Genomic DNA, 13,162 nt, shown 5'->3' on the forward strand with positions numbered 1-13,162 from the left:
CTTGTTTCCTACCGCACTAAACTGATAAAATCAAGCTAATAATTAAGAATGTGTATTCTTGGAGCCCAGCGTTGTTGCTGATTTCATCTGAAATTGATAACCTAACTCACATGAGTGTCGTTCCATATTAAAATGGCCAGTTTTCTGATTCCTCTCAGATTCTCTTGAAGTTTTACAATACACCTGTAGGTCCAGCCCTACTATAAATGTGGTAATTTAGGTGATGTAGCTTAAAATTTAGTATAGTTATTCCCACTGATGGTTTTGTCAGTACAAATAAGACAGTATACTAATAGGAAGGACAAGGCTTGGAAATGGCTTGATTAGGAGTAGTGCAGTGTGGAACTGTGCCCTGAGACTGTAAACAGAAAGTTTGAGTAAGTAAACTCTGAAAAGAAGTTAACTTGCAAGATGTTGAATCATCTTATGTTGCTGTTTATTAAAATTTTTAGGAACAAATGCTGTCTTTTAGTTGGCACCTCTGTGTCGAACTGTGTGAATGAAAAGTTAGGTTACTTTTTGTCCCTTTTAAGCTTAATGTAGTTGCTGCAAAACATGCTCTGGAAAGAGCAGCCGTGCTATTAAAGTCTTTCACAGGACTTTTTGTAGTTTATGGGCTGCTTGGAGCTTTAATGTGACTCAAAACACATGATATTTTTTGGGTTATTTCTGTGAATATTTGCTAGACAGAAAAAATCTCTTTGAAAACAACTAGGGTCAGATTATTCAGCTGTAAATGTTGTAGTGAAGAGGCTAACTTGGACATGACCTCTTTGTAGCTAAACTCAAGGTAATGACGACAATTCTTACAATAATAGATGTTAAAGTTAGAAGGCATCTATTAGATTATTTCATTCTTCACTGCTATGGTCAGTACAAAGTCCTGAAACACTTTTTTTTTCTTTTTTTTTTTTTTAAATCCTAATGAAAACACTAGTGGTCATTTAAAGGCTTCTGGATTTAAGCAAATGCATTTTAGAACATTTTAAAATGACTTTAATTTGCTTCATGCCTCTTTAATTTGGAGTTTTGCAAGTCAATCCTATTATAATAAGGTTTGAAATTACTTAGTACTTCAGAGGAGTTTCTGACTTTTTGAGTTTACTGTGAGTTTGAATCCTGCCTTTTAGCTGCTGGCAAAGATGGGTTACTGCTTTATAACATTGTTATCAGTGTTTATTAGTAGCTTTTTTGTAGAGTTTTTTCCTAACACTGTGATTTTTAAATTGTTCTCAGTTACTATACTGTATCCATGAGGAGTCTTATTTTATAATAATTATCAAGGAAAAAGTCAATAGAGTTAAGCAAAAATGGCCTAGTAAGGCAGTAGGGTAGCCTTTTCATACTTGTGTTCATCAGCTGTTATCTGAGAAATGGTTCAGTGCTTAAGAAGTAAATTTGTTCAGAGATCCTCAGTTCAAGACCTCAGTAAATAAATTGTTCATACAATTGTTTAATTTCTGTAATTGTTGAAGCAGGAAAAAGCCCAAGACCTCAGATTTTGTATATGTATACATACACATAGCTGTTGAAAAGTAAATGGGAAGAACGTATTTAGTGCACAGTTCAGAGGATTAGAACTGTGGAACCCTGAATAAAAAACAGCAAACCCAGAAAGAGTGTTTCGACTGAGCCTGTTGCCCTCAGTTTTAACAGAAAAGATTTCATGTTTAGAGCTGCAGTACCCTTGGGTTGTAGCCTTTACCCAAGACTTGCATGCTGTGTGTATTACTTGCATCTCTTGATGCTTTCTACAGGTGCAAGTTTTCCATTGGAGTGTAGAGAGAGGATGACATGCTGCAAATAATTTTTGTGAAAGTCTGTTTTTGAAGTGATCTTAGCATTTCCTAGGGCTGCAGAACTGTGTCACTCTGTGTTCCTTGCTGAAAGGAGTAATTTTCTTTTGAAACCAAACAACATTCTCCTTTGGATGAATCGTCTGCATCTGGTGGGCAGAATATTTCATGTGCACCTCTTCCTTCCTATTTCTCTTTCTCACAAAGTCCATGGGAGCTGTATTTTAGACTTTCTGCCTTTGCTTTTCTTGGTAACCCGGAGGTAGAAAGGACACAGGAGGCTAGGATATACTTCTTCTGCTGTTTGAGGTAGAATGATGGAAAACCGGTGGCTTCCATGTATTCTGGGTATTAGTTTTTTTCGTAGCTTTTAGCTGTCCTACAAATTGACTATGATATTTTTAAAATTTTATATGCTTTAGTTATAAGTACTGATGACAATAGCCTTGTTTGTGGTATTTTTTTCCCTGAAGCTGACCTGTGTTGCAGCTAGAACAAGATTCTGGAGATTAAAACTTTTCTGTACCTCTTTCCATTCTATCACTTCTAGAATTTCCCATTTCCAATGAGTGTGTAATACTTCTTTCTTTCCTGAGGAGAATGAAAAAGAATCTTCCTTAGGTTTTCTTTTGGATCACTTCTTGGGACCTTCAGAACCTGGAGGCTAGGTCTAGGTAGGGATCATTTGTCAAGCATACCTAGGGATTAAGTGTATCCTCCTGTTTCTTTGGAAACAAATATATAAGATGGGTGAACTTCAAACTTAAAAGTCAGACATGGCTCAGTTATAGACACAATCTATGGAAACAGCAAATCCAACCTGTGAGTAGCTTCCTTCTGTGTTCGTGTGTACTGTGTTCCTCACCCATTGTGTGATGGGTAAAGAACAGAGGTTGAGACAGATATGAGAAAAATTGTTGCCTCGTGAGGATGATCAAACTGTAGAACAGGCTGCTCAGAAGGACAGTGAGCTCTCTGTCCTTGAAGCTACTCAAAGGCCTACAGCCAGACCTTGAGCAGCTGCTTTGTTGACCCTCCTGAGCAGCAGGGTTGGATTAGGTGATCTCCAGAGGTCTCTTCGAACCTGAGTGTTTAGTTGTTCTGTTTTTACCCAAGAACTGTGTGGTCTAGGTTACCCACCCAGAAAAGTTAGACACCTCTGTCTTACAGACTTGGATATTCCAGAGGCATATATAAGTTCTGACCAACCCATGATACCCATGTTGTCACCTGGAATACAAAGGAATTGACTGCAATATCAACAAGGAAAGACCAACCTATGTCATCTACCTACATTTCATAAGGCCTCTGTGACAGTCCCATGTGACATCCTTATCTTCAGATTGGAGAAATACAAATTGAAGGGTGGACTATTCAGTGAATAAATAATTGGCTGGATGGGTGCAGCCAGAGACTTGTGGTCAATGACTCTATGTCCAGGCAGAGACTGGTCCCGAGGGATGTCTCTCAGGGCTCTGTCTCTTTAGTAAATTTATCATTGACATAGTGAGATCAAGTGCACCCTCAGCAGGTTTGCAGATGACACAAAACTGAATGGTACAGTTGACACTCCTGAAGGATGGGATGCTGTCCAGAGGAACCTGGACAAACTTGAGAAGTGGGCCCATGAGAACCTCGTGAGTTTCAACAAGTCCAAATGCAAAGTGCTGCACTTGGGTCAGGGCAATCCCAGACATGAGTACAGACCGGAGAAGAACTCATTGAGAGCAGCCCTGTGGAGAAGGACGTGGGGGTTCTCGTGGATGAAAAGCTGGACATGAGCCAGCAGTGTGTGCTTGCAGCCCAGAGAGCCAACTGCATCCTGGGCTGCCTCAAGAGAAGTGAGGCCAACAGGTCGAGGGAGGTTGTTCTGCCCCTCAGCTCCGATCCTGTGAAACCTTTGTCCAGGTCTGGGGTCCTCAGTACAAGAAAGACATGGACTTGTTGGAAGAAGTCCAGAGGAGGGCCGTGAAGATGATCAGAGGGCTGGAGCACCTCCTCTGTGAAGACAGTCTGAGAGAACTGAAGTTGTTCAGCCTGGAGAAGAAAAGGCTCTGAATAGATCTTATTGTGGCTTTTCAGTACTTAAAGAGGACTTATAAAAAGAGAAAGAGTGACTTTTTATGCAGATGGATACTTACAGGATGGTATATCTGTGTGTTTTTAAAACAAGGAGACACTTAGATTGGATGTTAGGAAGAAATTCTTTACTGTGAGGGTGGCAAGGTACTGAAGGAGGTTGCCCTGAAGAAAGTTGTGGATGCCCTGTCCCTGGTGGTGTTCGAGGCCAGATTGCACAGGGCTTTGAGCAACCTGGTCTAGTGAGTGGCATTCCTGCCCAGGATAAGGGGTTTTGGACTAGATGATCTTTAAGGTCCCTTCCAACTCAACCATTCTATGGTGCTTACTGAATAAATGAAAGAGATGGTACACAGATTTTCTTTTGTATCAGTACTAGTTGTATTTCTTGAGAACTTGAAAAGTATGTTAAGATGTAGTTTTGGCTGGATATTTGCATACATTGGTTAAGATATTATACATAGGTACTTGTGAGAACCCCTGTGAGTTAGAATTGTATTGGTAAAAATCTACTTGTGTATCTCAGGAACCTTGGATGCATCCGGAACAATTTGGAGGGAAATAAAGCAAGCATGGGATGCTTCCCCAGATTATTTACAGAAATGAACTGCAGTCGGCATCATCCTCTGAGAGGGTGCTTTAACAATATCTTGATGCAATGATTATTGTTAGTGAGATTAACTCAAAAGCCCAGGGATGTATTATGCCTTTGCTTTTCAAGGCTGTTTAATACCTATTTTAAAAAATGTAGGAGAGATTCACTATTGTTAAGGGTTTTGCCCATTGAATGAGAAGTCATTTTGACTAAAGGAAAAGCATTTCCCCCCTCTATCCCCACCCTCCCCCCAGCTTGTCTCCCTGTAAAGATGGATCATCAAAGGATGTTGTCAGAAGTGCTCTCGTACTGTAATGGGGAGCAATGATCTGGACCAACAAGAAACAGGAGAACTCCTCTGCTTTTCAAACTCTGAATCTCTTTCACTGTCAGAACAAGGATTCCAGAGCTAAAATCCAAAGAAGGTACAATTCACATTTCACTGCAGAGCTTTATCTTGAGCAGTATGTAATATATTTACTCCTGTGTGATCAGGGTCTGCAGGATATTGCAAGGACAGTGTGCCAGTTCTGTGGCATGGCAAATCCACTTGTGTAAAAAGGAACTTCCTTGGGAGACAAAGGAAAAGCAAAAAAGACCTCATTTATCCACAACTTTCTCATTAGGAGTATGTTGCTGCTTTTGTTAAGCACAGATATTGTGGCCTTTGCTAACCTTTTTAAATTTTCTTTCTTTTCCTTTTGTAATTTTCCTTTTTAATTTTCTTTTTTTAAAAATAGTCCTTATTTTCTTTTTTTTTTTTAACTTTCTGTCCTCTTTTTTCCTCTTTTTTTTTAATTTTTTTTTTTATTTTTTTTAAATTTTTTTTTTCTGCAATCAGTGTCTTCCTAACAAGATAAGTATTTTCTTCGGTGCAATTGCATGCATTTTCTGTAAATAAACAGGAGGCCTGTTTTTCATGGATACAGTAGGAATATAGCTTTCTTACTCAGTATGGTATTTTGCCAGTGACTTTCTGCCTAAACTGGGAGTGATGCTGTCTGTACTCCTTCTTTTGCCCAAGTAGCTGCCTGTTTTTGAATTCCACAAGTTTATATGTGTTAATGATGGCATGTGACAGAGGAAGTGCCTCAGGATGCCTCTGAAGAATTTGAGTAGCCTCAATTTGAGTAGGATTTTATTCTTTCTTTATGTTCTGAACAGGTAACTGTAAAAAATCCTTCATCTTTTACTGCCCTTTTTCCTTCTGGGATTGACAGTCAGATGAGACCATTGCCATCCCAAGATCAGAAAGGGATTAATAAACTGCTTTTGCTTTGATATTGTTTAATCAACTATAATTAGATTTGATCCAGAACTGTTCAGATGCATGTGTAAAAAATGCAATGGCTGCTTAGCATCCTGCCTTCATTTGGCATTTGGCTGAAGAGGTCCCCCTGTGCAACATACCTGTTCCAGGACTCCCTTTGCCAGGGAGTTTTTACCTGGCGTAGGTGTGTGCTGTTTACATATTCACAGGGCTTAAATTTTGCTCATACCACTTGCCTCGGGTTGGTCTTTTTGTTTTTCTTCTGTTGCTGTTGTCAGACTGGTCACAAAATGTGTCTTCTGCAACTGTTACTGGAAAACTGTTCCAAAACCTCAATTCTCTGATAATGATAAACCACAGTTGGTGGTCAGTTTTTATTTGACTTTATGCCAAGTCGTCAGTTTATCTTGCACAACTGTTTTATGTTTCTCCAAGGTGCCTTTCTCTAAGGCACTTTTGGAAGGTTTTTGGCATGGTAAGGTAAAGGATACTGGTGGTTCTTGCAGGGAGGATGCCAAGCGGGGAAAGGAGAGGGTCATCTGCTCCTTGCAGGGCTGGACATCAGCAGGTTTGAGAAGCAGGGCATTGTGGTGTAGGTTTATACAGACAAGGCACAGCAGCTTGTTAAAACATCCTAGCAAAACACTAAAAGGAGTCATATCCTATTAGGCGTAGTTTTACATGATTAAGTAAACAGAGTTCTGTTAGTCACCTTCTGTTTCTCCAAGAGCACTGGTACTGCATTTTCATGTTGATGGTAGGTATTTCTACAAGCAGCGTAGTCAGGTCAGTCAGGACAGTGACCAAACAGCACTGCCTCTTGATTGTGCTGCAGAAATGTTAGTGGGGCTGTGATACAGATTGGACCAGGCTGAACTGCTGAACAGTTGGTTTCGTCTTGCTTCAGCACCAAATGACTGAATTCATTGACAATATTTGAAATGAGGGATTTAGGCTTCACGTAAGCACATGTGTCTTCTGTGAGGCTTGTGATGCCCCATTTGTTCAAGTATAATCAGTGACTTTTTCATAAAAGCATCACACTATGGCTCATAGTTGTCCAGTGACCATTTAAAACCTTCTGAACACTTTCTTCCCTGTTTCTGTAGCAGAGCTTTTTAGTCCTCATAACTTAATTGTCAGTCTAGTCTTTAATGGTGTTATTTTTTTGGTTTTTTTGAAATGCCAGCTTTATGTTTAGTTCTGTGTCTCTTCAGTTTTGCTTTAAAAATTGTAGTTTAATTCTAAGTAACAATTAGCTCACTTCTGGTTGTGCAGGATCCAGTTCTGAATCAAGAGAGATCTCCCACGGTTTTTGTCTTAAAAAAAAAAAAAAGTTGCAAAGAGAAAATGCCAGATTAATTTGCATTCTACCAGTAGGTAGTCAGTGTTGCATTTTCACTGTTTTCATTGTCTGCTGAACTTTTCCTTCACAGTGCTTTCTAAAGCCTTACATGAATAAAACTAACTGGGCAATTGCTTAACCAAATTTTAGTCATATTCTTTTTGTTTAGAAGTTTTCATGTAGTACCTGTTTCAGGTATGTGAAGAATCTTTGCAGATCAGGGGAGCTGCATAGTACTTGTGTGTGGTTTATCTCTTGCACAGAATAGAGAGGCAAGTTTGGAAGCTTATTTTGAAGCACTGTAAGAGTTGGATCAGATGCAGGGGATTGAATTATCCTCCTCCATTTCTCCCTCTTTGGGGGTGATGGGACTACTAAAACTCTCAGGAAATGCATTGGGTTGTTTAATGTCATTGAATTTTGAGGAAGCTATACTTTATAGAATTAGGTAGTTCAGAATAAACTGATACGCTTTTTTTTTCTGGTTCTGATGTCTTGTCTCTGCAAGCTTTAATATTTGTCTACTTTACTAGTTTGTGGGTGGCCACGTGTCATCTGTGTTCCCACTCTCTGCCAAATCAACCAGAGTTTGAAATAACATCCAATGCTCACATCTGATCTGCCTTAAATCTGAACTCATGGTTGATGTGGTACACAGCATTGGCACTTCTGGTCATGTTTCTCTGCCTTAAATGGTTTGGTGACTGCAAACTATAGTTCTGCATTTTTCATCTAAATTACATTCTTACTTAGAAATTTGAGTAGATCACTGAACACTGTATCCCACCTCCCAATACCTTAAGAATAACTAAACAGAGGTTGTCACTGCCTTCCATAATAAATGTTTCCATGTATCATAACTACTATTTTAGTTGAGATCAGTTTAAGATCAGGGTGGGGCTTTGAGTAACGTGGCCTAGTGAAAGGTGTTGCTGCCTATGGCAGGGAGCTTGGACTAAATGATCTTTAAGGTCCCTTTCAACCCAAACCATTCTATGATTCCATGAAGACATCACCTGCTCAAAAGGCCAAAAGTGGATTTAAGACTCAGTAGGATATGATTGACGTGTGCTTCAGATCAAAGTTGTTAATATAATTCCCATATTTAGGTAATTCACAATTATCTTTCTAAATTTTGTTCACCAGTAATATCTAAATGTATTGAGGCAGGACGAGTTTTTTTCTCTTATTTCTTTCTCCTTTAGCCTGAAAAGACCCTAGTGGTCTCGTTCTTTTGCAAGAAAGGTAATTAATAGTGACCTCCTTAGTCCAGAAGTGTTGCAGGTCAGAGTGCATAGTTTATGGATAGACAAGTTACATAAACAGGACTGAAGTGACTTTTTAACATGTAATTTCAGTATTTACAGAAATTCTGTACAAGCTATTTGCTTTCCACTGTACTTTTCTTAGAATAAAAGAATTCCTTGACCAAGGCTAGGTTGGTCTTGATTAACTCTGAAATACAATTAAAGCTCTTAACAGAGAGAACTTCCATGCCCTCATCATGATGAGTTTGACAGTATAAATACAATTTCCTTCCAGCCTCATCCTGTCCTAAAAGGACCAAGGGAGGAAATCTTGTTGGCTACTTTGTCGTTAATGTGGATACTCCGTTACCAAGGGCAGGGATTACTGAGCTATGTGGCTTACAAGTAACTATTACTTCAATCTTCCTTCCTTTTCCTGTTCAACGAAAAAACACAAATGAAGGCAACTTATAAAAGCAGATGTCACAAAGAGCAAGAAAATGCATCATATTTTGAATTGAGGAAGGAGCTGTTGTTCTCACTGCACTCTTTAATTGTATACAAACACCAGTTTGGATGTGGGTTAGGTTCTGTTTGTTTTCCCTGCACGCAGTAGCTGACGTACTGAAATGGGGAACTTGTTGGAGTTGAGTATAAAATGGCAGAAGCAAAGTTTACAGGTGCATATTAGACATGCAAAGGCTGAGTTCACAAGTGACGGTTGCTGTGTGGCATGTGGGAAACAGAATGTATTCCTTTTAGGTAGCAGCAAGTAATCCGACCCACTTCTTACGATTATGGGTGTGCAGTGTCACTTCAATGGATAAAAAGCATTCTTTCCTCCAGTAATACTGGACCTTTTGTCAGTCCTCCAACTGACCTTGTACTGCCTACTCCAGGGTGAAGCGAGCATTTTTGTTGTTCTGTGTTTTGTCAGCTTGGTTAATCACAATCTTTCTCTTTATTTTTATAGAGCAAATTCGATTAAAGAATATAAGAAATGTATATGGAAGATGCTTGTGGTATCGTTTGCGACTGTTACAACCGCAACAAAACATAATTCCCACAGTAAAGTACGTACATTTCATTTGCATGACTTTTCATTAAAGCAATTCTTACTGTTTTTTTAATAAAAATATATTTTCTGTAATCAAAGCAGCTGGAATTAGTTTTGTAATATTGGCTTTTGTGTCACCGAAAAGACATTTGCAATCTGCTATATTTGAATAATTAATAGTTAATCATTATTATTTAGTAGGGCTTGAAATCAAGATGGATGCTGTTTGTACTGCGTGAAGTATCTTCTAAATGAAACCAGTGAACCTCAGCAGTAAAAAAAATAAGTAAACAATGCATTTATTTGTTCAGAAAAATAATTCTCACTCACTGAAATTAGTAGTGCTAGGGATGTCTTTTGACTTAAATATTTAATATCTGAACATATATATTCAAATATACAAGAGTAATAATTTTGTATGTTTGAAGTCAATAGCTTTATATCCATACTCCCACTCTGAAAATATTTTTCTGCCCATTTCAGCTTTGTGTATTTTGGTTTGGTTTTTTATTTTTTTTTAACACTGACTTTGTCTAAGAATAAGTCATCCTTTAAAAATAGGAAATACTATTGTATACCTGCTGAGGACAGACAGCTATAGAATGGAAAGATTCTTTGTGATAGTGGCTTGCCTTTGTTAAAAACTAGGAAAAGAAATTAATTAGAAATCAGAGCAGCTCTTATCTGTGTCAAAGGTGGTATTGTAACTGGATTACTAATACCTGCTTTAATATTTTTTTGCTATTTTAATATTGTTTCTTGAAGACTGATAACAAATGGCTTCTAATGTTATTTGTAGAATGGTGCTAGAGCTAGTGGATTTGTGTATTTAAAAAATTCTTTCTTCCAATCAGGAAAATAGTCCTCCTTGCTGGCTGGGCATTATTTTTGTTTCTTGCATACAAAGTTTCCAAAACTGACCGAGAGTATCAAGAATACAACCCTTATGAGGTGTTACATTTGGATCCTGTAAGTAATAGCATCTTTCACTAGTCTGTACTACTGTTACTGTATATTCTATGTCTAGATGTCAAATTTGAGACTTGTTTTTTTGAAGTAAGTTAACTTTAGTGAATATATCTACTGTTTTTATCCTTTTTGGCCTGGGAAAGTTGCTGCTGCGTATTATAAAGTCAGTCATTATGGGGGTTTTTGCCTATATCTGTACTAATTTATAATTTTTGTATCTAGCTCCTTCAAAATTCTAATAACCTAATACAGTGAGGTGATTTATTTTAATCTATTTTGAATCTTATTCTGATGTTGTTTTCCTCTCTTGGTACAAGAAAACAAAACAAAACAACAATTCTACTTCATATGCCCTGTGAAAAATCTTCTCAATAGCCAGTTTTAGGGGTGCTGAAAAAACTGTATAAAAAGAATGTGAATTCATTTAATTTACAGTTGTTGTACAGCAGTATTTCTCTTCTAAATGAGAAGTTTCACTGAAGAGTGTTGGTGATGCACATTTTGATGTAGTAAAGGTTACCTTGAATCTTGCTTGTATCTGTGAATGCAAACAACAAATTCTAACTAGTGATATACCAACCAATAGGTTTATTTAACTGGGGAAAAAAAAAAAAGACATAATGCTTAACTAGAAAACAGATGCAGAGCTTTATTTATATTGAAGGACTGACTCAAAGTGGATATAAAAAATTACATATCCCAAGGAGACAAATAGACCTTCTAAACAGCTCTCAAAGTCTTGTTTAATCTAGTCAAACTCTTCATCTTAACCGCAATACCTCGAGCAAATTCTCTTCTTATGTTAGTTATTTCCTGATCCTAAGCTCCTCTTTTGAATAACAGTAGAATCATCTTTTCAATTCTGAAGTCTGAGGTATGTTTCACTCTCAAGTCTAAGGAAGAGCACTTGTGGAAACAGCTCAACACAAGAATATGAATGAACTTTGAATGTACCTGTTTTGATTAAACTTGATGTATGCTGTTAGTGTGAGAGAGCTTAATATGTATATAAACATTAACAAATACATCTCTTGCCATTAGTGATGTGGCTTGTCAGCATAGAAAAGCAGTACCTTATGCTACAAAAGCCATTATAGCTGATAAGTAGTCTGTAGCCTGTTCCTAGCTAGACGGGTCTAACACCTACCTACCATGTCTAGAGGCAAGTTATTTAAATTCAACCCCTGCTCAGTTCCTCCATGACTGACTGATTGCTGACTTGAGTTCTCCCACTGATGCACAGGAAGGAACAAGATAAATTTTTAGTCTTGAGTGGTATCTGTGGGACACATGGAGTTTAAATGTACGTATATCTGGGTTAAGTTTGATTAAACAAACCAGACTAGGGATTAGGTCATCAGAGGATTTTCCTTTGTCATTTTGGCAAATTTCTACAAATAACAGCCCAGAGGGCAAAAAGGTATGTATGTAGTGAATTATAACTTCATGTTTATTAATGAAAACCTGTACTCGTGCGCAAGGCAAGTGCAGCTTGCGCAGAGAAAGAAGACAATATTGGAATGTCTCAAGAATGGCAGGATGGAGCATACTGTCATAAGGACAAGCTGAATGAAAGCCAGAGATGTTACAAGGGGAATGAATAGATGGGTTTGAAGATAGATAGTTGAAGTAGGCCTCAAAATAAGAGTCTGACATCCCAGCGCGTCTTATGTATTTCTTGCTATCAGGTGATATCTGTTAAATCCTCTTGGAAAACTTTTAATTCAAACTACGTGAAAATTAGCAGCTTTCATTTGTTACCATACGAATGGAACCTTTAGAGTCATTGCCAACCCTCCTGATAAAGTGATACAAATGTTGAAGTGTTGTTAGATAATGAAAATGTTATTGTTGTTAAAAAAAAAAAAAAAGACAGCAAAACCCTCCCCAAACTTAAACAAATGAAAAGGTTGCAGATTCAAGCACTTTAGAGTTTTGATACACAGTAATTAATTTGCTTCTTTGCATTCACACTCTGGTCAAGATTAGTTTTTTTATTTTATGTTAGCATATCAGTTTATAACAAGAAACTATTTTTTCTCCAGAAGATAACCACAACACGGACAAAGTCCAGATAATGTCCATATACCTTATTTTGTATATAATAACAGCACTTTCTTTTGAACGTGGTATAGCTCTTTTTGAAACACATCACTTAAATTAACTAATAGATAAACCACTCAGATATTATTACTGATTTATTTAATAAATATCTGTACTGCAGTTTAGAGATGAGATCCAAGGCATAAAGATGAAGCTCAAAAGTGATTATAATTTTGATTCTCTAAGTAAGAAAATTGGCGCATTACATTTTTCTTTTTTTTGTGAGTAGTTAATATAGGGATGCTCTGTGTTCCAAGCAGAGTGCTGACTGACACTGACTGTCCTAGGCTACTAAGCATTTCTGTAAGTCAGGCCTAATCTCTGTAGCCTAGCTTTTGAAAATGAGGAGTAAGCAATTAGTGATAGAAAACTTGTCATCAGCTCATCAGGGAAGCACCCTCTGTGTCAGAGAGAGAAAAAATTAGTTTTGTTTTTTTTTGTAGACAGCATTCATGTGAGCTATGAAAACCCATCTCTGCTCAACCAACTTGATTTCACCCCCCCCTACTGTCCAGCTTCTGCTGCTCATCTGGCATTCTTCATCTAGTCTTGAAATGCCTGTTTTTACTTGAAGTCTAATTTATTATGGAGTAAATTCATTCTGTGCATTAAATGAGGCAGGCATGCTGTTGAAAAATAGTGTTCAAATATGATAGACAGACTGCATAAAGTGAGATAAAGCAACAGCAAGTGAAGCCTCA

At 37.7% G+C, this 13,162-nt stretch overlaps 1 protein-coding gene across 1 annotated transcript in view; it reads left to right on the forward strand.

Moving 5' to 3' along the window:
• SEC63 (SEC63 homolog, protein translocation regulator) overlaps positions 1–13,162 on the forward strand; it is a 60,664-nt gene that overhangs the window by 9,255 nt on the left and 38,247 nt on the right. Inside the window, exons 2-3 of the mRNA XM_051792378.1 lie at positions 9,306–9,405; positions 10,244–10,358. Of these exons, the coding sequence (XP_051648338.1) occupies positions 9,306–9,405; positions 10,244–10,358 (215 nt within the window). The remainder of the gene's footprint in view (positions 1–9,305; positions 9,406–10,243; positions 10,359–13,162) is intronic.

Source organism: Manacus candei, unplaced genomic scaffold (assembly GCF_025592945.1).
Source record: "Manacus candei isolate 608988 ecotype Guabito, Panama unplaced genomic scaffold, ASM2559294v1 h1tg000034l, whole genome shotgun sequence".
Taxonomy (NCBI): domain Eukaryota; kingdom Metazoa; phylum Chordata; class Aves; order Passeriformes; family Pipridae; genus Manacus; species Manacus candei.